At 50.6% G+C, this 25,145-nt stretch overlaps 1 protein-coding gene across 5 annotated transcripts; it reads right to left on the bottom strand.

The window, feature by feature from the left end:
- Positions 1–1,231: 1,231 nt before the first annotated feature.
- HPS4 (HPS4 biogenesis of lysosomal organelles complex 3 subunit 2) lies at positions 1,232–25,113 on the bottom strand. Of its 5 annotated transcripts, none has more exons than XM_044244035.1 (15): positions 24,363–25,024; positions 23,352–23,624; positions 23,097–23,227; positions 21,328–21,418; positions 19,544–19,687; positions 16,372–16,479; positions 15,803–15,919; positions 14,308–14,402; positions 12,465–12,537; positions 11,305–11,341; positions 10,532–10,628; positions 8,969–9,890; positions 5,258–5,390; positions 4,687–4,795; positions 1,232–2,399 (listed from the first exon to the last, which is right to left on the bottom strand). In XM_044244035.1, exons 3-15 carry the CDS (start codon positions 23,135–23,137, stop codon positions 2,228–2,230), a joined length of 2,139 nt encoding a protein of 712 aa, XP_044099970.1. In that variant the 5' UTR covers positions 23,138–23,227; positions 23,352–23,624; positions 24,363–25,024; the 3' UTR covers positions 1,232–2,227. The 5 variants fall into 5 exon arrangements, with proteins under 5 accessions (XP_044099970.1, XP_044099971.1, XP_044099967.1 ...); XM_044244036.1 differs by having other exon boundaries at positions 23,408–23,624; XM_044244032.1 differs by lacking the exon at positions 24,363–25,024 and adding an exon at positions 25,045–25,113 and having other exon boundaries at positions 23,097–23,624.
- Between the last annotated feature and the right edge of the window lie 32 nt (positions 25,114–25,145).

Raw genomic sequence — 25,145 nt, 5'->3', positions numbered from 1 at the left:
GAGGAAGAAGGCTCCCTTGCATGCCTGTGGATGGGAGACCCTCACCAGGAGGGCCTCTCCACAGGCTACCTAAATGTCAGCTTCCCCCAAAGGAGACGAACCAAGAGAGAGATGGAAGCTGCCATGTGTTGTGTAACTTGCTCCCAGTAGTCATACTGCCGTTTTTACCACGTTCTGTTTGTTAGAAGCAAATCATTAAGTATAGGCCCTGCTCAAGGGAGAAGGTAGGTCCCTAATTTGTTGTAAAGAATTTGTGCTCATTATTTTGAACTAACCATTGCGTGTGGGTCTTCATATTCTGCTGTGAATGCTGTCTGATCTCTGGCTCTACAGTGATTTTTTAAGACTTAACTTTGGGGTCAGATCTAAAGAGGAAGCATGTGTCTGCCTAGAACATGGATTCTCAGAAATTAAAGCATTTTGTGTTAAGAGTGTTTTTAGGCTCAATGGCAGCTCTGAGAAAGTAGATGGGGAAAGAGGGTTCCAAAAGCACACCCAGTAAGATTAAGGTCTGCAGATGGCATGACATCTAGGAAAGGCCCCAGTGACAGCCCAGTGATTTTCTCCTGAAATGGATCAGGTTGGGAAAAGTCCTTGAACTCAGGCCATTAGCTAAGCTGGGAGCAGGCAGATGAAAATGGGTTCTGGGCTCCAAATTCTGTCCCCATTTCAACACAGGACAGATTGTAATGTCCCTGAGCTCAAATCTGGGGACTTCAGAATTCTGGAGCCCCAGTGAGCAAAAGGAAGGGTTTGGCTGCTTAAAAATAACCCCACAACAGAAAAGGGCTGTGTCAGTCAGTCATGGGAAGGTTCCCTGAAGGGGTAACACAGAGGCCTGTGCCGAATTTTTTCTTGGGAGAATCTAGCAGAGCAGTAGGAGAGTAAACATTTACCCTAGCTTAGGGTGTGCTCTCCTCCATCTGGGAAGATGACCCTTAACTGAGGCCAGCCAGTGCGGGAGGGACCCCAGGGAGGAAAATTAACTAGGCGTGGTGTGCTGGGCCAGCCATGCTGAAGCCAGGTCAGTGGCCACAACCTGTCTTCCTCGCGGACACACCCATGTACCAGTCTGAAGTGTATCCCCCCTCACCTGCCCACATTGGCACGGCACCGAGAAAGATGTCTGTACCAAATACACACACACACACACACACACACACACTCATAAAATATGTTAACCTTTATCTTAACTTTGTCACTGGAGATGTTAGCATTACTCAACCCAACAGCAGTTTTGGCTGTTTTATTTTTAACCATTGGCAACTTGTTTCAAGAAAAAGACACTGTCATCAACAAGAGACACTGGTTCACCGTTAGGAAATTATTAACATTACAGTTTTCCAGTGGGATCTCAGGTACTCCCAGGGAACAGTTAAGCCTCCAGTAAGTACTTCCTACTGTTACGTCAAACACGTTAGCACACACCGTCTGCCTCGGACATGGGCAAGAACACCCGTGCGTGCCGCTCCCTTTCACAAAGCTTTGCTTTTGCCCCAGACATTGTGGAAACTCCTTGCTGAGGACACTCACTTGCATGGCCCTCCTCGCACCAAAGGAGCACCCAGCACCCCGTCTCAGCACCCCAGGGCTTAGTTACCTAAAAACGCCAAGCTCCTTTGCATGGTATCAAGACTGGCTCCCACCATGGGTGTTCCGAAGACCGGGCTCCTGGTTTTGCACAGAGTTCCAGAAGAAGCCAAACAAGGTGGTTTCGTCATTGCTGCCCGCCTCCCTGCATCGAGTGTCCAGAACTCCCGGGAGGGGTGCTCTGAGGAACCCCCACCCGAGGTTTGGGAGTCTCTGTCCACTTGCAAACCACTTCTATCCCCCATGTAGCCCACCTCACAATGTCCACGGGACTCAGGACAATGGGGTTCTGGAGGAAACAGCCACCTGAACGTTCGTGGTACTAGTTAAGGCCTTGATGGGAGCAGTAGTGAGAAATGCCGGGAGCCTCAGACGCAGAGTGAGCATCAGGCCCCAGCCCTCTTTGGTAGGCTGTGGCCAGTGTTATAAGGCCCTTTACTGTGAGCTCTGGACCTGCTGACTCAGAGTACTACTCACTGAAACCCTGGGCTCCCAAACGAGTTCACAGACACTCAAGTGTCATTACGGTGTCTGCAAAAGGGACCCTACCGAGACAGAAAACCGAGGGACGTCTTCTGCTGAAGAAGGCAGCGCTCCCCCTGCGGGCGGGGAAGCCGCTCGTGCCCTCCAGCCTGGCTCACAGCAGGTTCACCCCGTGCTTTAGCAGCTTCTGCTTGGCTTTGCCCGGGAGGCTGAAGGCGCCGTCCTGCGGGCTGGGGAAGCCGGAGCTCCGTGCCGCCGCAGCGAGCTGCTGGAAGTAGGTTTCCTGGGCCGGGCTACAACATGCGTACACCGCAGTGGAGGCATTCCTGCAGGGAGAGAGGACACAGATGACCGTCCCTGTGCCACCTGTGCAGGCCTTTGCCCACAGGGACCTCGAGAGGCGCTGCGGGGGCCCCGCAACTCCAAATGCCACCATTCGGGCTTTGATATCTGCACTTGAGGTCCAGCGTCCGTGCCCATCACCATCTCTCTTTCCTTTCCACTCCCGGGATGCTGCGACTATGTGTGGTGGCCCTGGCCACAGAGCCCGAAGGGGGCATGGCAGCTGCATGGGTGCACGGATGGGTGCACGTTGTGCTGACAAGACAGCCTCATTCAGCGTCACGCAGCAGAGGGGTGACCCCATGGGACAGACAGGGCCCTGATGGCATGGGGCTGGGATGCCACCAGGCTGCCAAGCACAGATGGTCCACGGAGGGCGGCTGGACGAGTGAAGGGAGTATGGGCAGAGGAGTGGGATATGACATAAAGTGACAGGAAACCTATCACAGAAACAGAGGGAGGGATAAAGGTCCTATGCAAAGGAGGACCCATAAGGGAAGAAGCTACTCCAGGGCCAGGCAACCAGCTGGTTCCTTGATCCTGCTGGCCTCGGACTACTGCTCCACTGGGCCTGTTTCCCCAAATCTACTAAGAGAGGGTAGAGTCAGGAACCACAAGGGCCCCCCTCACTGGGATCTCTGCTTCCAGTTGGGGAGGAAGGAGAGTCCCATCCTCCTCTAGCTTCTCCCTGGGAGCCCAAGGGACCAGAAGGGCCTCCCTGGCCCAGGTGTTTTGTGCCACTCCCTGGACCAGCAGAAAAAGTCAGAGGCATGTCACAACAGCCACGGAGAGGGGGCTCCATGGCCTCGTGGTTACAAGCATGAGCTAGAGTCCCACACACCAAGGAGCTGATCCCAGCCATGTGGCTCCCGGGCTGTGTGCCCCTGGTAAGTGACTCATCCTTTCTCAGTCCCAGCGCTAAGTCCCACATCTGTAAAATGGATAGAACAATAGCGAATCCCATCCCTGAGATTTTTTAAGAGACAAGATGAGTCAAATAGATATAAATTGCTTAGCACGTGGTGAGGGATTAAGAAACTGTGGCCGCTGCTTCTATTACTATTAAAATAAGCCACGATCCCAACACTAAAACCCTCTCTTCCCCAAGGAAGGTGGAGTACCACAGGGCTGCGAGGAGGTTGACAGATCTCAGGCTGACATTTCACTTATTTCCATCCTCTCAAAACAGAACCCCCCCCACCCCAGCACAACTGGTTCCCATACCTGTGACAGGGCACGTTCATCTAGGTTGCCAGCCTGGGGCAGCTCAGACTTAAAGCTGGAGACAGCACATTTTTATGGAAAGATACACTGAAGTATTGGCCAGAGACGGTGCTGGGCCACAGAGATGCCCGAAACCCCATGTGCAGGGCATTGGCACAGCATCACTGTGATGGCTGAGGCCCCAGGGCATGTCTGTGGGAGTCCAGAGCCTACACCCCTCCATTTCGACTGCCCTCCCCCACCCCCTTGAGCTGGAAATGTGTGAACAGAATGTGTACATTAGAGTCAGAGAGACTCAGGTTCAAATCCTGGCTCTGTCCCTTAATCAGACTGTGACACTGGGACAAGCCACTTATCCTGTTTGTGCCTCAATATCCTCCTCTGTATCATGAGAACAAAAACATGCACCTGTCCAAATTATCCCAAGGACTGAGTGGAATAACACAGAGCACACCCTTCCCTCTTGACCCTCTCACTTGCCTGATTTTCTCCTATGGTTTCATAAGAGAAGCATGTAGGAAGAAAAAGTAGAATTCAATTGGTTAAATACCAAATGATACTAATTTATAGCTCTGTACCTACTGATAGAGAGATGCTTAGGATATATAATAAAGTGAAAAAAGGAACTTATAAAACAGTACATTAGTGTGATCCTACTTTTTAGAAAAAAATGATTAAAATAATGAAAATACAATCTCTTTTTTCTAAGCAAAAAAGAAAACCCCACAACAACAACAAAACCCGGAGTAAGAAACACCAGACTAACCAGTCTATTGGGTGTGACAGGTGAGGGGAAGCAAGCCTTTTACTTCCCAGATTCGGGCCAGTCTGACTGCTTCTGTGAGCACGTGACCATATTAGTGGGCAGCAATGGCACTCGGGCATCGCTTTCAGCAAGAGACAGAGGTCCCATGAAAGGAGGTGATGGTGGGCAGGGGACTGGATGAATGTTCTTCATTTCGTTATGAATAAGACTGTGGCCCAGACTCCTGGAAAGGCTGCTCTGGGTGCGGACTTCAGGAGTGACCGGGTTGGGGGGAAACTCACCTAACAGTCATCTCGTACAGTGCGGGCAGCTGGGCAAAGTCTGAGTGCATGAGGCTGACGGCCCGGAGGAAGCGGCGGTCCTGGGAGGTGGCCGCTTGTGGCAGGTTTGCTTCCGGAAGAGGACACAGAAGTTGTGGGTGGCAGACTCCTCCCCTGCCCTCCCCACCGCCAGCACTATACATTGGAAGAGCAGTGCGGGGGGACTCGGGGCCATGAGAGCCAGCACCCAACGTGCTGGGGCCCTTCAGCTGCCACTATGTGACAGACTGCACGATGTCCCGGAGAATGAGCAACACCGGTTTCTGCCCATGATCACCAACACTTCGAGGCAGACCTTCTCACAGATATTTGAACATGTGTGTGCTTCTCTCAAAATGTTGGAGAAACCACCAAAAAGACAAAATGGGTAAGGAAATGTTTGCCAGGCGAATTCTAAACTCAGTGGGAGCTGGCTCCCAAGCGAGAGAGCAGCATCCTATGGGCAGGCCACGACTCTGGCCATAGCAGCAACCCCGGGGGCGCTGGCCCCGAGTCCTCACCCCCACCCCAGGCCCCGTGCGCCTCTCCTTACTGGTCAGCACATTCTGGACGCGGTCATAATGCGTGAAGTTGTACATCCTGCTGGGGGAGGCAGCCACGTCTTTGGGAAGCGTCTCCTTCAGGTGGACCTCCAGCCCGTTCAGGGACGCCAGGCTACTGTGGTACTGCAAAGGAACGGCCGGGTTAACCTCAGTGGGCCGGGGCCTCAGAAATAACAACCCAGAGAAAACCTGCATGGCCATGTGATCAGCAGAAAGGACCCTGACTGTTTCTACCTGTTTTTGGAGAAGTACTAATTTCTGCCCTATATTCTTCTTCTTCTTCTTCTTTTTTTTTTTAAAGATTTACCTGAGAGAGAAGAGAGCATGTGAACATGGCGAGTGGAAGGGCAGGAGAGAGAATCTTTTTTTTTTTTTTTTTAAGATTTTATTTATTTATTTGACAGAGAGAGATACAAGTAGGCAGAGAGGCAAGCAGAGAGAGAGGGGAGGAAGCAGGCTCCCTGCTGAGCAGAGTGCCCGATGTGGGACTCGATCCCAGGACCCTGAGATCATGACCTGAGCCGAAGGCAGCGGTTAACCCACTGAGCCACCCAGGCGCCCCCAGGAGAGAGAATCTTAAGCAGGCTCCACATCCAGTGCAGAGCCCCACACAAGTCGTGATCTTACAACTCTGAGATCACCCCCTGGGCCGAAACCAAGAGTTGGACACATTACTGACTGAGCCACCCAGGTGCCCCTCCCACCTTTATGTTCTAATGCTTTCTTAAATTGTAGAAAAGTCAGGGGTGCCTGGGTGGCTCAGTTGGTTAAGTGTCTGCTTTTGGCTCAGGTCGTGATTGCGGGGTCTTGGGATCCAGCCCTGTGTCAGGCTCCCAGCTCGGCGAGAAGCCTGCTTCTCCCTCTCTCACTCCTTCTGCCTGTGCTCTCTCTCTCACTGTGTCTCTTTCTGTCAAAGAAACAAATAAAATCTTTTAAAAATAAATAAACTGTAAAAAAATCATAAAACAGAGGTGAACAGAAAAGCTGAGAAAGAAGAAAGCGAAGTTCCGATTTCTGTATCCATAGGTACCGTGTGACTGGAACACAGCCACGATGTCTGTCTACATATTATCTACAGCAGTGGAGCCGGGTAATCGTACAGAGCTGAAAAACATGCGCCAAGTGTTCCTTTACATTACAAGTCTGCCAAGCCCTGAGACAGACTAGCACACATGTGATCCTCACAACAGCCCCAGGAGACACGAAGCTGGGGCTAATTCCTGGCTCCTTCAGCTTCTAGTCAGCGGTAAAGCAAGTGGCTTGAATGTCAGTGTGTGCCATAGCGTGCAGAAGTGATACAGTGACATACCTTCACCCAAAGTGCTAGTTTCATGGGGGAGGGGTACATTTTCATGAAGAATTTTACACTGATACCCTGGAACTAACCTCAGGCTTCATCTGCTGTATACCAAGAGCTCAAAAGTCCTAGTGTAGCAGTGAATAATCGATCTGATCCCTGGATTTGAAGGTCAGTGAGATTATCTTGGGTTTTGAGCAGGGAAGAATCAGTGGCTCTATGCTGCCCCCTGGTGTGAGCATACTCGGGTTTTCTTGGAACCATGGGTAACCTCTCCCTGCTGCTCCCCTCTCTCCCCCAATCCCCTTCCACCCAGCTCCCTGCCCCAACCCTCAGCAAACATAAAAGGGGCGGCAGTTCATTCACTAAAAAAGATGGGTTGATGGTGTGTAAAATGATCAAGGAACCCTTTCAAAGTGGGGTGCGGGGGGGCCTTACTGTCCTATCAGAACTGTGGTTTACCATTCTGCAGCGGACCTGCTTTTCTCGACAGCAGCCAAAGGTCTGGAGGGAAATCAGGTCAAGCATTTGTATGCAGTTCCAGGACAAAAAGGCAATAAAAGAGCTCTCCCAATTATAAAACAGACAGCCTTCGGGCCTGATCAATAAAGGCAGCTCTCAAACCAGCAAGCTGATCAAAGCTAGTTACTCCCCACTCTTTTTAGAAAAGAGCTTTTCTTCTTCATTACACCGCATTCCTTTTCTGGGGCCCACCTCACACCAGACCCTCCTTTGTATGAAAGCCCATGGAGGCCACTGTCCTGACACAGAGGGGCCCTATGGGACAAACCAAGGCTGGTCACTCCAGGGGTCTGGATCAGTGGGGGAGCAGATGGGCAGGGGCAGGAAGACGGGGAACAAGCCAGGATTCTAGACCCTCCGCTTTATCTTCTTCCTGGTAAAACAGGAGCTATAGTGCCTCCCCCTGTGCTGCTCGCAGTCTTGGCTGAAATAGCAGGTGTCAAGGCCTTAGAAGCCACTGAATTCAGAGTACATTTTAATTTTCTTCCTTCCTCAGGAGGAGCCTATGCTATTTTTTCTTTTTGGGGGGAGAGAGGGCGGGGGGGGAACATAAAGATAGCATATCCAACTTCATGGCATCCAAATGCTGGGCCTTCAGAATAACCTGTCCGCAGCTTGGCACCAAGCAGAAGAGGCCACGGGTACCAAGGTATCGTCAGGGAGACGACAGACCCAGCACAGCACTCAGGGGCCCTGGGGTGCTGGTGGAAGGGGGAGGGTCAGTCCCTCCCAGCTGCGGTGGAAGAGGGTGCAGGAAACAACCCAACCACCACTGGGTACCGTGCGGGCTATGGAAAGGGAAGATAAGCCAGCAGGCCTGGAGAGGAGCAGGCTCAGCACAGAGGAAGCTGCCTTCCCTCCTCCATGCTCCAAAGGGACTGGCTCGCTTTACCAAGCCCTGCATGCTAATAAGACCGCCTTAGAATAATACAGATTTACGAACAGAAACAAGGCAAGCCCCAGGACACTATCTGCCCTGCAGCTGTTTCAACTTGCTGTTCTTCCTGCTCCCACTTCCAGGCTAACCAGGCGAGGCTGTTACTATAGCAACTGGAGCTTAGTGCCAGTGTGGGCTCCAAGAAGGTCAGTTCACTGCTCTGGGTGGAAGAGGCTGGAATGATTTAAGAGGAGCCTTCTGGATGGCGCCTGGGTGGCTCAGTGGGTTAAGCCTCTGCCTTGGGCCCGGGTCATGATCTCAGGGTCCTGGGATTGAGCCCCGCATTGGGCTCTCTGCCAGCAGAGAGCCTGCTTCCCCCTCTCTCTCTGCCTGCCTCTCTGCCTGCTTGTGATCTCTTTCTCTGTCAAATAAATAAATAAATCTTTAAAAAAAAAAAAAGAAAAGAGGAGCCTTCTGGAGCCCGTTAGCATTTTAGATGTCTCAGGACCTCTAGGAAGGAGCTTTAGATCACCGTGGTTCAGTGGAGGGAAAGCATAGCCTTCTGGAATAGTCCCCACCCAGACTCCAGCTGACACAGGACCTACAGCTGCCCAGGCTGGGAGGGGAGGCCACCAGCAGTGGTGGCAGGGGTGGCGGCATGACCCTGGCTGTGCTCCCCATCTTTACCTGTACGATCGTGCACACACTGCACCTGAAGGGCAGAGCTGGCCAGCACCCCAACCCAGCATCCCGCCCTGCACTCCGGGAAAACGGAAGTGGGGAAGGGTTAGGGGACTGAGCTTGTGGGACGCCTCTGCCCCCAGCACTGTGCTCTGTGTTGGACTCACTCACCCCTGCCAAACCCGGGGTGTAGGCACCACTGTCATCCACACCTGTACAGCAGGTGGGGATGACCCACGAGGTCTCATAGCCCTACGCAGTGCTACAAGGGGGGCCCCTGCACGCCTGTCCCCACTCCCGGGAGGCAGGTCTGCACACACTTACCACCTCCTCGATGGCGACATCGTCGCCCAGCAGTGGCTCCTCAGCCAGCAGGGACAGCACCAGTCCGTTAACACTGTGGGTGTAGAGCATCATTGGTACAAGGCCCATACAGGATGCTGGGGTTGACCTGGGGTCCCTTCTGTCTGCAGGGGAACCTCTGTCATCCTGAGACTCTGCCAAGTCTGAGCTGCTGGGTGCTGAGCAGCTGTCGTGAACCCCAACACATTCCAGGCCCTGTTCCCTCATGGGCAGCATGGTTCCTCTCTGCCTCAAGTCTGAGCAAGGCCAAGACCGAGGCCTGCTCGTCCTTCTGGACAGGTGGTCTTCCCTGGGAAAGGGGGCTTGGCTGCTGTCCTCTGGGAGGTCATCGTGCTGTTTCAGGGCTCCATTCTGGCTGAGCATCTCAGGAGTGGACGGAGAGAGGAGGCTGCTGAAGGCCATGACCACAGGCAGGGCGTCAGGTGGCTCGGGTTCCCGGTCACCAGAGACGCTAACAAATTCCTCAAAGCAAGGACCACCACCATCTGGGGCACCCATACTTGGGAAGGCAAAATAACTGGAGGATGCTCCTGTTTCCTGAGCTTCTGGAATGTGGATGGCAGACAAGTCTGGTTCCTCCTCCCCCCAGGTAAGATGAAATTCCTTTGCCAGGGAGCAGCCAAGACCGGGACCCTCGTCCCTGGCAGGGCTGTGCAGGTTTGCAGGCCTGACCTCCTCCAGATCATGGCCAGGCAAGTGCCCGTTCTCCCCACTGCCATCTGGCCAGGCTCCAGCAGGACACGCAGACTCAGGAGTGGCTGCCAACATCCAGGCCATGGCTTCCATGTGGCCAGTGGTCTTGTCTGTCGGGGCAACGGTGCTCTGAGGGCGTGGAGGCTGCCGGGCTGGGCGCTCCTGGAGTCCGGCTGGTGCTGCAGCAGGGCTGGCAACAAGGCAGACATGAAGGAGGGGCGCCCAGCCAAACAAAAGGCAGGTGCCCTTCCCCGGAGAATACTAAAGCACTGCTTCCATAAAAAGCAGGGCCACTGGTGACAAGTGGGTGCCCGAGGCCACAAAGCCGAAGATGCCTTGGTGGTTAACCACAGGAGTAAAAGGAAGGCACCGTCTGGCCCTCAGAGCTTCACAAGGTGCTACCAGATCACCTGCTGGAGACAGCAGGGCCCACAGTGTGAGAGACGGCCTCCCCCATGTGCAAGTCCGCTCTGAGTTAGGCCCTGGACTGGAGGCTGTATGTATACTATTTCCAATTGTGACACTGAGCCCATGAAGTAGGTTTATCACGGGGTCTCTTTTACAGATGAAAACCCTACGGCTCTGGCAGGGAACGGACTTGCCCAAGGTCACAGAACTGATGTGCGACTGATCTGGAACCTGAAACCCACACCCATGTCATGATGCCAGCCGCCTGTTATCTACGTGCTCAAGTCCCAGATGCCCCTTTCATGGCAGAGCGCGGAGAAGATGGCATATGGGAGGCTGGGCTGTCTGGGGGCTTGTGTGGACACACCCATGGGAGGGAGTCCCTCCATTACCGTTCACGAGGAACCCCGGCCGCTCTGGTACCTGGCTGACTGCTCCCTCGGGAATTCATGGAGACTGGTGGCCTCCTCTTTGGTCAGGAACACAGGCACGATCTGGACATTCGGGGGGAGCGCTGCTCCTAGAATCACAAAGCAACACCGACAGGGCTCAGCTCTGGGCCAGGGAAGATGGAAGGGGAGTCACCGCTCTTGGGGGGATGTAGCCAGCCCAACGCCAACTGAGAGCAGCGCTCTGACACACTCCTCAGCCCAGAACAAAATACACAAAACTGCAGCTACAGTTTTTTTGCCCAGCGAGGAAGGACCCCTCATGGGCAGCTTTACTTCTTGCTGTGGAGAAAGGTGACTTTGGAGGGAAGAAAATCTAGCAGCACTTAAAAAAAACAAAAACAAACAGATCAAAGCTGTAAGAAAGCACTTCCAACTGACAACAGGGATCGGCCCTAACTTGGGCTTCAAAATAAAACAAAATAACCCTCTCGGGGACACCTCCATATCCCGCAGAAGGTCTTTGTGGCCGCTGCCATTTATCTTAGTCTCTCCTAACCAGGATCGTAACCATGAATGATAGAGCATCTGAAAACAGGGATTTAAAAGGTACGCCTAAAATCATAAGCCTTACGATCAGGATTCTCGGACGGCTAACTTCGTTCTTAAAGTTCTCGTCTGTTCTCCTAATCTATGAACAGATGAGCTAACCCATGGGACTGCGTGGCCTCTCCTGTGACTTGTGTAGGGGACAGGCAGCACAGAAGACCCCGTTCTCAAGATGCAGTGAGACACCTTGCCACTCACCCTGTTCCTGTGGGCCACCCCCTCCTGCAGGTCTTCTCTGCAAATAAACACACACAGAAGTTGGCGCCGGGGACCGCTTTCTCCTACCGACCCGATCATCAGGACTGCGCTGTGCCATCTGTTCGTGAAACGCAGCCAGGCCCAGCGTGCTGGCCCCCACCGCATGCCAGCAGCCAAGCAGATGGAACAGAAGCTGCCTCAAGCTGCTTGCTCACCACCACGGCCGGGGTCAGGTGAGAACCTGCGTCCTGCACAGGCAGCAGCCACACACACACACACACACACACACCCGCCCCGCCCAATGCGCATCAGGCTTCATGCTCTGATTGCTGTTTCCCTCCTCTGGGAAGGAAAGTGAGGATTCCTGTTACCCTTTTACGCCTCCAGAGAATGCATCTGTCACCATATCCCCGCACCTGCCCCAGCTCTGGCGTGGAACGCACGCATATTCCACTGCGACAGATTTATGTGAACCCCATGTCATGTTCCTTGCTCAGTTCTCCCTCTCAAATAAACAAATAGAATATGAAAAAAAAAAAAAAAAAGATCTTGGGGAGTTTCAACTGGCAAAGCCCTTGATGAAGGGTACTCGGGTCATTTCTACTGAACTTCAAAATGTCCAAATCCTCTGACCTGCCTTGTACCAAGATGCATAAATGCCCCATGACCCCTGCGATAAAGAATCTTACCTAAACCAAAGGCTATGCGAGAGCTCTCGGGCTTATTCGGCTTCACTGTCGAGGTGACCATCCTAATTTTCTCCCAAATTACGAATTTTCTCAAAAGAGCTTCCCAGACAATTCAACCAGAGTTTCCAAAATAACCCAGAAGAACAAAACAAAAACCACAGACTGCTCTAGCCATCATGGCTTTCACTCCTATGAAATGATGCAGCTTCCTTTCTTTTTTTAGTGGCTTTTTAAAAAACTCGTATTTTAAGTTATATAATTTTACTCTATATAATTCCCTCCTCTCCCCCCCAAATCACATATAATCCCTTCAACCACAGCTAATACTGTTAACCTGAGGCCTATTTTCCTTTACGCTTATGCATTTTTTAAAATACTCTGAGATCACATTATATAAAATTCTATTTTTTTGGCTTAAAAACAGACACTGTGGACAAAGCATCCCAGCAGGGGAAGGGGTCTTTCCAATACCTGGTGCCGAGATGCAGCTGGCTGAATCAGGACCTTGGCCATGAGGGATGGTGGGAGCTGGGTGCTAACAATCCTAGGTCATAGGAACAAACACGCCGTGAGACAAAATACATCACAGGACTCTGGATTGGAAAGATTCTAACACCCTAACTGGTGAGGATCTTGTGGGGTAGGGGAAGGCACCTGGGTGGCTCGGGCTGTTGAGCATCTGCCTCCAGTTCAGGTCATGACTGCAGGGTCCTGGGACTGAACCCCATGTCACGCTCCCTGCTCAGTTCTCCCTCTCAAATAAATAAATATAATATTAAAAAAAAAAAAAAAAGATCTTGAGGAGTTTCAACTGGCAAAGCCCTTGATGAAGGGTACTCTGGCCATTCCTACTGAACTTCAAAATGTCCAAATCCTCTGACCTACCTTGTACTAAGATGCATGATGAAGAATACTGACTATAGAAAAAATGGCAAAATTCCTACAAAAATGGGGAAATTGCTAAATGTCCATTGACTAGAGAGTAGTTGAGGAAATCATGGCACAGCTGTAACACCAAAGGTGTGTGGTGATTCTAAGAATGAAGCAGACCAGCATGGGCTGATGGAGAAATCTCTATGCGACACACTGAGGAGCCCTAGGATCCCATTTATGGATGCGGCAAAAATAAACAGAAGCAATGTCCACTGATGTGCTGGAAACACCGGGAAAAGCAAAGGATGCTCATCCACCTACTGACAGGGGCTCTGCGCTCAGAGAAACTTGGAAACTGTGCTCCGTGTGTTTCTGTCTTGATTTTTTTTTTTTTTTCCCACAAGGAGGCTCTGTTCATATGTTAGGTGTATGTAAGGAGGGGCGCCTGGGTGGCTTAGTGGGTTAAAGCCTCTGCCTTTGGCTCAGGTTATGATCCCAGGGTCCTGGGATGGAGCCCCGCTTCGGGGTCTCTGCTCAGCAAGAAGCCTGCTTCCTTCTTGCCTACTTGTGATCTCTGTCAAATAAATAAATAAAATCTTAAAAAAAAAAACAAACTATGTAAGGAATGTGACATGAGGAAAATATGCTTGAAGCCATGCCACCAGTGAGCCTGGAGGCGCCACCAGCAGGTTCAGAACCATCATCGTGAGCAAAGGGGAAAGGAATGACAGTGCACTGTGCCGAGGGCCACTGGGAAGCAGGACCTGGGCGAGGTCCTTCTAGGTCTGCCCTCTCGTTTCATTCTTTTCTGGTAGAGAAAACTCAGCAAGCAACCTGCCCAGGGTCACATGGCCGGGAAAGCCAATCGCACTTTCATCTAGTTGTCAGAAAGCTCTGGACACAAGCAGTGAGCAGACCGCATGAGGAGCGCCGCCTTGAACAATGCATGGAGGGGCTTTTCCAATGCCCTCCAACTACACAAAGAGGTGGGCTGAGAGCTCAGAGGCAAGCAAGAGACAGACCCAGCCGGCAGGAGCCTGAGCAGAAGCAGGTACGGCTGTTCTGCTGCTAGGCAAGGCTGGCTGCAGCAAGTGCAGCGGGAGGGGGGCACGCATGGCAGGCGTCCACACCCCTTTGCCTACAGTGCTGGCCACTGGCCACCCAGGGGTACCCTGTGCTGAGACTTCCGTGGGTCTCTCTACAGCTGCCTTTTATATTCCTAACCCTCTTCTGGACACAACTGTCCATTTCCCGGCTCTGCTAAAACACATGTATGTCCCCTAGGTCAAATCGAAACAACCTGCTGTTTGCCAAAACAGCCCTCTTGGAACTGGCCAGAGACAGAGCTTCCCCTTCCCACCCAGCGCTGTGACCTGGAGGTGACTGGGAGAGTCCTGCAGCAGGGGCATGGGGTGCAGGAGAGGGCTCTGGCATCACTCACAGTCCCTTATAGAGGACGCAGCCGGCGAGAATGTGAGGTGAGCGCTGGCAGGTCTGCAGGATGAGCGCTGCCTTCAGCAACAACAGGGGCTCCACCTGTGCGAGGGGAGAAGCACAGCTCCGAGTGAGCATACTTGCCATGAGCCAAGGTAGAAAGGTGTGGGGGTGAGGGGGCCTCTATGGAACAGAGGTGCAGGTCCTAAGCCAAAACGGGGGAAAAGCAGAAGGTGACATGTGGTAAGATCTGTGTCATGTCTTGGGTCTGCATTCCACTTCTTTCTGCCCAGAGCAGAGGAAGATGCAAAATGCCAAGTTCTTGGAACGGGGCAGCTTCTGCCGATGCATGAAGGTGCAGCAAACAGGGCACATGGCCACTCATAGGGAGAAAGGTAGGTCTCTGCTCAGGAGACCCTGACTCGATGCTTGAGACCAGGAGGCAGAGGACAGGAGAGCCTATCCCTCAAACACAACCCTCCCCCTGTCCGTCGCTCCCCTCCGTCTGAAGCCCAAACCCCACTGCCATAGAGCAGACTTCGTGTGATCTCATGACTCTGTCCCTTAGCAGCAAATGAAAACATCACAGTCTCTCACTCAGAGAGACTCCTCTGTACCAAGATCCTTGTAAGGAGTCTGTTACCTACAAGTTCCTAAAAATACCAGAGAAGGATCTGGACCTGGTCAAGAGTTGCCAGCAGCCTCCTTCCTATTTGCTGCAGCAGCCAGAACTTGCACCATCACCGTCAGAGCTCCGTGCCAGTGGAGCCAGCTTTGGAGCTGACGCTCCTCTCTCACATCCTCGAGACAGTGCCCAGTACCAGCCAGCCATTCTGTGACTCTGGGGCCCACTTCGAACACTTCTCCAACAGGAGCCAGGAAAACCCGCCCCCATTTCTAGCCGGAGTCGGGCTCTGTGAAGGCAGAGTCACGACGCCACATCCCTGTTGAAAAGACCCTCTTAGCTACTGCAGTGAGACGTGGCCCACGCACCTCCTGGGGCGCTGGGGGCACAGGCAGTCGGTTCTTAAGGGGCACAGCCTGGCATCTCTCTTTGGCCCTTGACAACGACGATGTGCTGTTCACCGAGATCAAGGCCACTGAGCAACAGGCAGTGTGGGGGGTCAGAGCAGACACACAGCAGCCTACGCATCACTGAATGCCAGTGGCCTATGGAATGGCTCTGCAACAAAATGCTCCCAAGTACTCTCTCCTAGACACAGAGAGACCTTGTTTTTAAAATGTTACCACCGGGCATTTTTGATGTTGAGAACACAAGGCAATCATGGAATATCCTTATCAAGAGAGACAGGGACCTTCAGATGCCCAAGTTCCTCACTCCTGGGACACTAGCGAAATAACACTACCCTCTATGGTCTACTGACTTCATGCCATGTTAAGCACCATGTAAACAGTTGTGGGCTCTGTGATAGCAGTCTGTGGGTCAGGCAAGCGGGCTCTCCTCCTCTACATGGAATACGTACGGAGGATGAGGGTGTTACCTGAGTCCGGTCCAGGTTCCAGAGGGAACAGAATATCTTGTGCAGATCGCTGGTGTTCCTCAGAATCTGTTCAATAAAGGTGTCCCATTCGGTGCGTAGGTCTTCCTGAGAGTGGTTCTAAAATGGGAACCGCCTGATGTCAGTCTCTGAGATCCCGTGAGATACACCCCTCGGCCAGGCTCCCTATGCCTACAAAACTTGGTCCTCACCCAGAACACTGGCCAGACGACAGGGCCTACTTTAAACCTCCTATGTACACGAGACCCCCCCCCCCGGCCGCCGCACTCCCCCCACCAAGAACTCAGCCACCACAGACCAAGTGCACGTGCTGGGGCCAGTGGTAACCTGCTTTTCCAACAGTCCCAGGGAGGAGGACATGGGAATAGACATTTGCAATGGACGTGACCTACACCACTGGGGAACAAAGGCATCTGAGAGGGGCCTTAAGGCCCCTTGATCTTGTTGCCAGACATGCTGTATTTACACCAAGCATTCCAACAGCTCATAGAATCGTGCTGTGTTCTGGCAACATGGGGTTTGCTGAAGACTCCTCACCACTATCTCCATACCTTGTAAGCCAGAGATACAGGTCCATTGTAAAAGTTGAAGACTCCAATGACCTGATCCAGAAACTGTTTGCAGCTAATGTCAGGGAGCTCCACAGCACAGCCCAGGACCTGGAAAAAGGGAAACCAGAAGATGGGCATTTTCCTTTGCTTTGAGTCCAAGCCTGGAAGCTTCGAGAAGGGAACTGGCTGAATTATCACACCATTCTAGAGCCTTGGAATGCTTCTGTGGGGCTGAGTTCCACAGAAGAGAAACATGTGCTCGGTCTGCAAGGAATCTGGCTGTATGTTTTAAGAGCCTGAATAAAGTCTGTTTTCTTTGACACCGTGATTCCATCTCTAGGAATCTTTCCTGAGGGAATCGCCAGAAACTTAAAGCAACAAAGAAACCCTGGCAGAAAACAAATAAATAAATTCCCTCGGAATGGAAGCTCCACCAGGACCAAGATCTCTGTTTTGTTCACTGATGTAATCCAAGGGTTTACGACTGGCAGGTGGTCAGGGCTCACCTCTCCCCTGATCAATCTGTAGACTAAATGTAACTCTGATCATAATCTGCCAGCATTTCCTCAGAAACTGACACACTGATTCTACAAGAGAGACTTACAAAGGACCTAAAATATCCAAAGTTGTCTTGGAAGAGCACAAAGATGGGGGACTTAGACGATCTGGTTTCGACAGTGAGGACTTATACAGGATCTTCCAAGAGATCGACAGAAAAGTAGGGAGTCCAGAAACAGACCCCCTACTGCAATGGTCACCTGATCATCAGCAAAGGAGCCAAAGGAATCCAAGCGGGAGAGTTTTCTCAACCATGACACTGGAACCATTGGATATCCATAGGGAAAAAGAGGACCTTTGACCTTTATTTCAAATCAAGCATAAATTTTAATCCAAGATGGGTTACAGACCTAAGTTTAAAAGCTAAAACTATAAAGCTTGCCCAAAAAATGGGAGAACGTCTTCTCCAACAGGGTAGGGAATGGTTTCAGACAGGATACAGAGGGCAGTAACCGTGAGGGATAAAACTGGCAAGTTAGACTTCATTAAAAATAAAAAATTCTGGGGGTGAACGTGACTCTTGATCTCCACGTCATGAGTTTGAGCCCCATGTAGCGTGTAGAGATTACTTAAGTAAATAAATAAGCAAACTTAGAAAAAAATTAAGACATTCTGTTCATCAAAAGACATCATTAAGAAAACAGATAGGCATGCCACAAACTGGGAGAAAATACCTTTAAAATATATATCTGACAAGGGCACCTGGGTGGCTTAGATGGTTTAGCATTTGCCTTTGGCTCAGGTCATGCTGTCCAGGTCCTGGGATCAAGCCCCATGTTGGGCTCCCAGCTCAGCAGGGAGTCTGCTTCTCCCTCTCCCTCTGCCTCTCCCCCTGCTTGTGCTCTCTCTGTCTCTGTCTCTCTCAAATGAATAAACAAAATCGTTTAAAAAAATCAAAATATATAAAAAAAATTAAAATATATATCTGAGAAATAGTTGACATCCAGGATATAGAAAGAACTCACAAGACTAAGTAAAGAAAGAAAACCTAATTTTAAAAATGGGCAGAAAACCTTTGGACAGACACTTCTAGAAGAGGGACCAGTGGCCATTAATATCCTTAGTCATTAGGGAAATGTAAATGCAAACCACAATGCGGTATCACTACACACCCAGCAGAATGGCTCCAACTGAACAGACGGACAGCATGTGTTGACAAGGACGTGGAAGAACTAAAATTCTCACACATGGTTGGTAGGAGTACAAAATGGTACAACCACTTTGGGAAAAGGTCTGGCAGTTTCTTATAAAATGAACATACACCCACCCTGTAACCTCGCAAATCTATACCTAGCTATTTACCCACAAGAAATGTAAAGTCATATCCACAACAAGACTCATCTAGGAATGTTCCTAGGGGCCTTAATCTTAACTGCTACTAACTAGACACGGTTCATGGACCCAGAAATAGGTAAGTCAGTATACTGCTAGATCCAGACAACGGACATTCAGACAGTGCTGCTGAACAATGAAAAGGAACGACCTGCTGATACATGCCCCATGAGGTCACACGCACGACAGAAGCCTGCGGAGAGGAACACTACACATACTGTGACTTCTAGAACAGGCAAAACTCATCTGCGCGTGGGAAAAAATCAGAACGATGGCTGCCTGGGTCTCAAGGGTGAGAATTAATGGGACATCAGGGAGCTGCCCAGAGTGATACTAACATTCGGCATCTTGATAGGGCTCTGTGTCACACGGAGTGTCATTTGTCCATATGCATTAAATGGTATGCTCAAGATTTGTGTTTCAGTGTATGTAACTCTTACCCAAAGAGAAAGAAAAAAGCACAAACCACTACTGAACTCTAATTAATGTTATGCGCCATGCGGTACTGGGGGTGGGGAGGGGGTGTATACTAGTGTGCGTAATTTTGGCGAGAGCCGAAGATGAAGGGCTGGATGGGGAAATGTGATAAAGTGACTATAATAAGTAGTATATGTAATAAAATGATAACTGCAGAACCTAGGAAGTCTATGTGAGTGTTGACTGTAAAATTCCTTTAATGGTGTGATTCGAGAAAAAATGGTCATCATAAAATGTTAGCAGGCATACCCACAAAGCTGAATATGCCACCTCACACTTAAGCATTCTTTCCCCTCCCAAATCAGTTTTAAATAAGCGTAGGCATGGGACAAGAAGAGCCTAGTGTATATGGTACCATCAGATGTCAAGAAATGGTTTTTTAATTTTTTTTTTTAATGGTTCTTTGAAACCTAACACCTATATATCAATGTCTGCAAGTTTCTGGGTCAATGCCCTGTAAGCCTGGAGAATACAGAGAAAAGACAGAGGTTGAAAACTTGACCTGCATCACAGAGCAGAGAATTTCCTCAGGCTGGCTGAAATCTCTCAAAAGCAATGAGAAAGCAGCCATGTGCAACGCAGGGCAGGTTAGGAATGTTCTGGAGAGCAATCGGTTATGGTGGCACCTGCAGAGAGGGACCAAGGAAGCGTGGAGAGTACAACATGTGGCCCCTAGGGGTGCGGCAGGGTTGAGGGGGGTTGTCCCAGGCTCCAGAACACCTTGGCAACACAGCACTCATGACTAAGGTAGATGACTCACAGTAGAGGCAACCCTGGCAGCACAGGTTCTGTCCGATCAACTTACCCAAAGGTACTCTCCGTCCACCTTTATGGCAAATTTCAGCTTCCGCAGACGGACGAGGGTCGGGGCAGAGGAGGAGATGTCCGAGACACAGCGCACGACACCCGCAATCTGTCCACAGAGCAACTCCTGCTGGTCAAGCAGGGTCTGTGGGGAAGAGGCAAAGTCCAGGGAGGTGAGCCGAAACTGTCGAACTCACAAGGCATCCCTTTGAGCAGGGGCTGAGGCCACAGCAGACTGCACCCGGCAGGCCAGATCTGGTCTACTGCCTGGTTGCAGATGGCCAGGGGGCTAAGTGTTGATTTTGTATTTAAGGGCAGTAGCAACAACAAAGAAGACCTTCCATGTCCGGCAAGGCCTCAATATTCACTTTTGGGCCCTTGTCATACAGGACAGAATGTGCGGCGCCCTGCTCGGAAGGACGAACTGCCACGGAACATCCACAGCCGCGTGCACACGAGGTCTGTGCAGATCTAGGTTTTTGTTCCTAGGACTAGAGGCCCCTGTGTGGTTCTGTACAAGCAGGAGCCATTGGTCCCTATTCAGATCCCCGGTAAAGCGGCCTAGATTTACCCCAACTACCCAACTGGGAGGGAAGTCACATGAGCAAATACCTAGACCTCCTGATCACCCTGAGCCTTACCACCCTGCGGGACAGCCGCATATCATAGTGCAACAGAAAATGTACACGCCCCGAGGAAGAAGTCTTGCTTAAAAGAACCGGACTTGAACTTAATCAAGGCTCTAGATCATACTACTTGTGTAAAGGAACTACAGGGGAAGATCTGAAATTACACTGCCTTGAGGAAGTGATCAGGCCCATCCAGAGTGTGGGGCCTTCTGACATTCTGCAGCACAAAGGCACAGACTTTGGTAATTCAGAGGGGTGGTGGGGAAAGGGGCTGAGGGGAGGGTGAGAAGTGGTATGTGACAAAAGAAACTGAAGAAAAGAAGCAAATGGAATGTGTAGAACTTGTTTGGATCCTGACTAGCAAGTGGAGAGGGGGAGGTAAGGAGGGAGGGTGGGAGGAATGGAAGGAGCAAGATCTGATTAAGTAATCTCTAAGACAGGAAGGCAAAATTTGAATACAGATAGTATCACATGATATTAAGGAATTATTGTTACTAATTAATGGGTTCATGAGGATTCATGATACTCTCCTCTCTCCTTTTGCAGACATTTGAATAAAATTGTTTTAGGGGTTTATTATAAAACAGTTTTATTTATTATTGGGTGGCTGAAGTCAGTTGAGCATCTGACTCTTGGTTTCAGTTCAGGTCAGGATCTCAGGGTTGTGGGACAGAGTCCTGACCTGGGCTCTAAGCTCACCAGAGTCTGCTTGAGATTCTCTCTCTTGCTCTCTGCCCTTCCCCCAGCACACACACACACACACACACACACACTCTCTCTCTCTCTCTCTCTCTCTCTCCAATAAATAAATCTCTTCTTTAAAAAAGTGCTTCAAAAAAACATTAATTTAAAAAATTTTAAAATTTTAAAAAGCATTTCCAAGGAGCTGATCAAAACCTGGGAGCAAGGGGAGGCAGAGAGAAAATCAGGACAGTAGTAGAGAGCTAGAGAGGATGGAAGGGGTGGCTGTCTGGGACTTTCAAGACCAGAACAGCAAGAAATAGTACAACTAAGGATAAGAGAGTAGAAATGTCAAAGCCTGGGTGATGTGAAGAACACTGTTCCACTGTCAACGCTATACTTTTGCAAAGCCTCCACTCTGAGACAGTAGGACCCCCCACCACCTCCCCAGGGAGTAACCCGCTGGGGTGCTTACCTGAGGGGGGTAGAAATAACAAATGCCAGCTCTTGTCGGATCTCCTTCTTCCTTTACCTTTGAACCATCATATAGGAAGAAATAATTCCACCTGGCAAGAGAACAGAACAGAGCCATGTTTCCTTTCATCCAGGGATCAAGGCATTTTAAAACACAGTTTCCTCTTTCCCAGCGCAAGATGGGCTCATTACTCAGTATTTGAGAACCCTTCTGGTGGCCCCAGAGGAGAAAGAACCCAGCAGCTACAAACAGATAAGAAAAAACATTTCACAAGGGCCATCCAGTCAAACTAAAAATGTGCCTCTATCCAGCTGTCAGGCCGTTTGGCCAAAAAGACTGAAGAGTAGATGGAGGAGACAGATAACCCAGGGCCCTCTCTTGTTTGGGACACAGACCCTTAACCATACAACCAGGTTTGGTATGCTGTCTCTAAAGGCTCTGATAATAAAACAGGGGTGTCTTTGCGGCCTGCCTACACAGCTGGTGGGCACAATGACCTCCGGAAATATCCCTTGGGCCAGAAATTCATGCATTCATTTAAAAAACAGTAAATGAGGCCCCACAGTGTGCTCTCCCTCTGCCAGACCTGGGGCTGTGGTGGTCAAAGGAAGACAGTAAACATACATTTCAATGTAGGATAGGGAGTCTATGATGGAAAATGGGGCGCACGAGAGTTCACAGCAGAGCCCTGAACCCCTCTCTGCCTGGCAAAACCCTATGTTAAGAGGAACTGACACGACCCTTCATCAAACTTCTGATTTCCTCCATGCAAAGGCATCTCTCTTCTCAATTCTATAACCCTCCATTCTTCGCAAAGGACTGTTACAGTCTACTCTACAGAGAAGCCACAATTAACTTGTTTAAGACCACAAAGCAGACTCCCTAAAGGCCAGGCCTGTGTTTTACCTCTCCAAAAGCACACCCATCAGGCTAGAACGTTAAGAAGGAGGAGCTGTGTCCACTCTGTCACCCTCCTTCTTCTCCCTGGATCTACACCCTCCCCCTACCACCCTGCCCGGCTCCCACCTTCTCTTCCAGATGACCAGTAAGAACTCTGTTTCTAGGGCAGGACAAGTCCAGATCAAAAAGCCTCAAAAATGAGTCAAACTCCATTCAGAAACTCCACTGAGGACGAACGCTGGGCCCCGTTTACCTGCTTCTTACATTCTCTGGGTGAAAGCATCCTCGCTCAGGCACACAAAAGAAAACCGGGGTGTCATTTTGAATGACTCCCTCTTTGTGCCTTCCACACACATAACCAACCCTCACCGAGTCCTGCTCATTCTATTTTAAACCATGCCTTTGGCTTTCATTCCTCAACGAATGCTTGCTGAAGCAACTGACAAGAGACACTTAACCCAGCTGGGGTTGAGAAGGGAACTAAGTTTCAGGAAGACATTATGTAAGAGGCGGACTGGCCAAACCTCTTCTAGTGGTGAGGCTCCACACTCTAGACATTTCTTATCTCTTACTGATGAAGCCTACAGCGCCCACACCGCCACCAAAGCCGCTGCATTAACCAGCCATGGCCATCTTTTCCGGTCTACCAGCCATGTTCGACTCGCTCCAGCACTGCAAGGTCACAACCCGGCAGCTCTGAAGAGAAATGCTCACATGCTGGATCCGCCTGCTCGGAGAAAAAAATGCCTTTCCCCACCCTCCACCCCCCTTAACAAAATCAAGACAGCCTGGCTGGGGATTTTCAGTTAATCCAAAACATGGGTCCAGCAGCCTGGCAGGAAGTCAGTCACACAGGCCTTTCTACTCACCAGGAGGCTGATGTCAGCTCTGTCGAGGTAGTGGTGGCCATTTACTTGCCTGTTGCCCTCATTCTATTTATTTGGGTTTTCTTGTCTGGGATCACTTCTTGCGCCCCAGCAGCGACTGTTCCTCCGTGTCCCTGATCCAGGAAAAGCAGACGTGAAAGGTTTAAATGTTTTCTGCCACAAATATCACCTGCTTGGTTTTCATTCAGCATGAAAGTGCTACTTCCTTCCCCACAGGCTCTTCGGCGCCATGAATACCTCCACACTTCTTAGAACTCTGGGAGAGAGTATATAATACAGCAAGAGAATTCTACCAGAAAAGTCAAATCCACTAAGCTGGTTCCATGGGCATCAGCATTCTGGCGCTTTGCAGCACAACCTCTACAAGAAGTTCCTGGCCAGGAAAGCCCGCTGGGGGAGATGCATACTGAAGGTGGTGTTCTGAAGGGATTTCTAGCTTGTCTAGTTCAAAGCCATTCTGAAGATTCTTTTCAATGTTGTAAAGCTTCCCGATCAAACAGTGCCTTGGTCCTAAAATAAACCACAAGGAATAGATTATTTCAGAAACCCATGAGAGAGCATGTGACCCAGCAGGGTTAGGCAAATGGTATACTTCACAAGAAGTCTTCTAGAAAGTTGAAAAATTGTCTTTCAGAACAAAGAAGAGAGTGCTGCAGGACTTCAAAACAAGTTGCTCAGTCTCTTTGAACAGAAGATTCTGCCTCAGAGAAGATAAAATTAAAGAGCTAGTGTGAAAAAGCTCTGTGTGCCAAGGACAGCTATACAAATAAGGCAGTTGTTGCAGTAATAATGGAACCCAAATTAAGGAACTGTCACCTTGACAGCTCAAAAGTGATCTGAACATGAATTCCACAGCTGGGCAAGTTTTCAAAACAAAACAGGAGTTTAACAAGTGACTTTCAAATTCCAAGAGAACAGACGATTAAGTAACATGGGATTTCACCGTCAGAAGGGATCCTGGCATCATTTACTTGAATACTTATTTCTTGCACTCTTGAAAAATTGCCTGGTCTCTGGTTTATTCCCATCAGAGCCAGAGGCAGCTCATAGTGTTAACTTTATCCCTCCACCAATCAAAAACTGGCTTCCCAGTAACCTCCTCATGCTGATCTGGCTCATATTCCAGGAAAACAAAATAGGGTTTAATTTTTCCACAGGAGAACTCCTTGGTCCCTCCAGAACTGTATTTCTAATGTGATTTTGTCCAAGCTTGACGTCCCAGAGACAGGGTTTCAAATGCATGCTCACCTTCTGTCATCCTGCTGGGAATACAGCACCTTTTTAAAGCTCCTTTCCTAGAGAGAAATACCTAGAGAGGACCCCACTGACTCTTTGAGGATTGTGAAATCTCTCTTTTCTCAACTTTAGGTATCTTGGGGACAGCAGCCTGAAACCCCCTATCCCTCCTTCCCAGAGGACTGGGCCCTATACTGCCAAGGTCCATGCTCTTATCTCTGAAAGATCCAGAAAAGGCCAGTAATGTCCCTAGGGTAGGGCAAGTGCTGGGATATGACCAGAGAAGGCTCCGGCAGCCAGGGGTTGCAGTTAAGTACCCGAGGGAGCCAAAAAGTGTCCAGAAATGGCTTGGAGGCAGGAAGGTGGCGGTGTATGAAGTGGTCTCAGTGAGTCAGCCGGCCAGGAAAACGGGCGGTAACCACTGCGATGGGGCACGGGCTAGAGGCACCTGAAGTGTCTGGCCTCAGCTCCGGGGGTGGCCTGGGCATTTGTGGACAAAGGCGCAAGGGTCAATCGGGGCCCAATCGCAGCGCGGAGGGGCCGCCAAGAGGCGCTCTCGGCCAGGGTCCCGCCCCTTGTTATCCCCTCACCGGCCATCCGCCCAACCCAGCCCTGTAGCCCGGCAGCCCCGGGCTCCGCGATCGGACCCGCAGTGTGGGCGGCAGCCCCGCGCCAGCGGCTCTCCCCACCCTACCTACGGGCTCGCGGTGGGGAGGCCTCAGGATCATGCGCCTCCAGCGTCTACCGCCCCCTAGATTTCCTAGCGCTGGCGCGTGTGGATGACGTCCAGAGGCG

This window comes from Neovison vison, chromosome 3 (genome assembly GCF_020171115.1).
Source record: "Neovison vison isolate M4711 chromosome 3, ASM_NN_V1, whole genome shotgun sequence".
In the NCBI taxonomy this organism is placed as follows: Eukaryota; Metazoa; Chordata; class Mammalia; order Carnivora; family Mustelidae; genus Neogale; species Neogale vison.
Note: the sequence above shows the minus strand (reverse complement) of the source record. Positions and strands in the feature narration are given on the sequence as shown.

Excerpts from the sequence above, each read along its gene's own strand:
- HPS4 (XM_044244032.1), bottom strand. The coding sequence starts at position 23,137 with ATGGCCACCACTACCTCGACAGAGCTGACATCAGCCTCCTG. Across the intron at positions 21,419-23,096 it reads GAGCTGACATCAGCCTCCTG|GTGGAATTATTTCTTCCTAT; the intron begins GTGAGTAGAAAG and ends TTCTCTTGCCAG. Across the intron at positions 5,391-8,968 it reads ATGTCGCCATCGAGGAGGTG|TACCACAGTAGCCTGGCGTC; the intron begins GTAAGTGTGTGC and ends GTTCCTTTGCAG.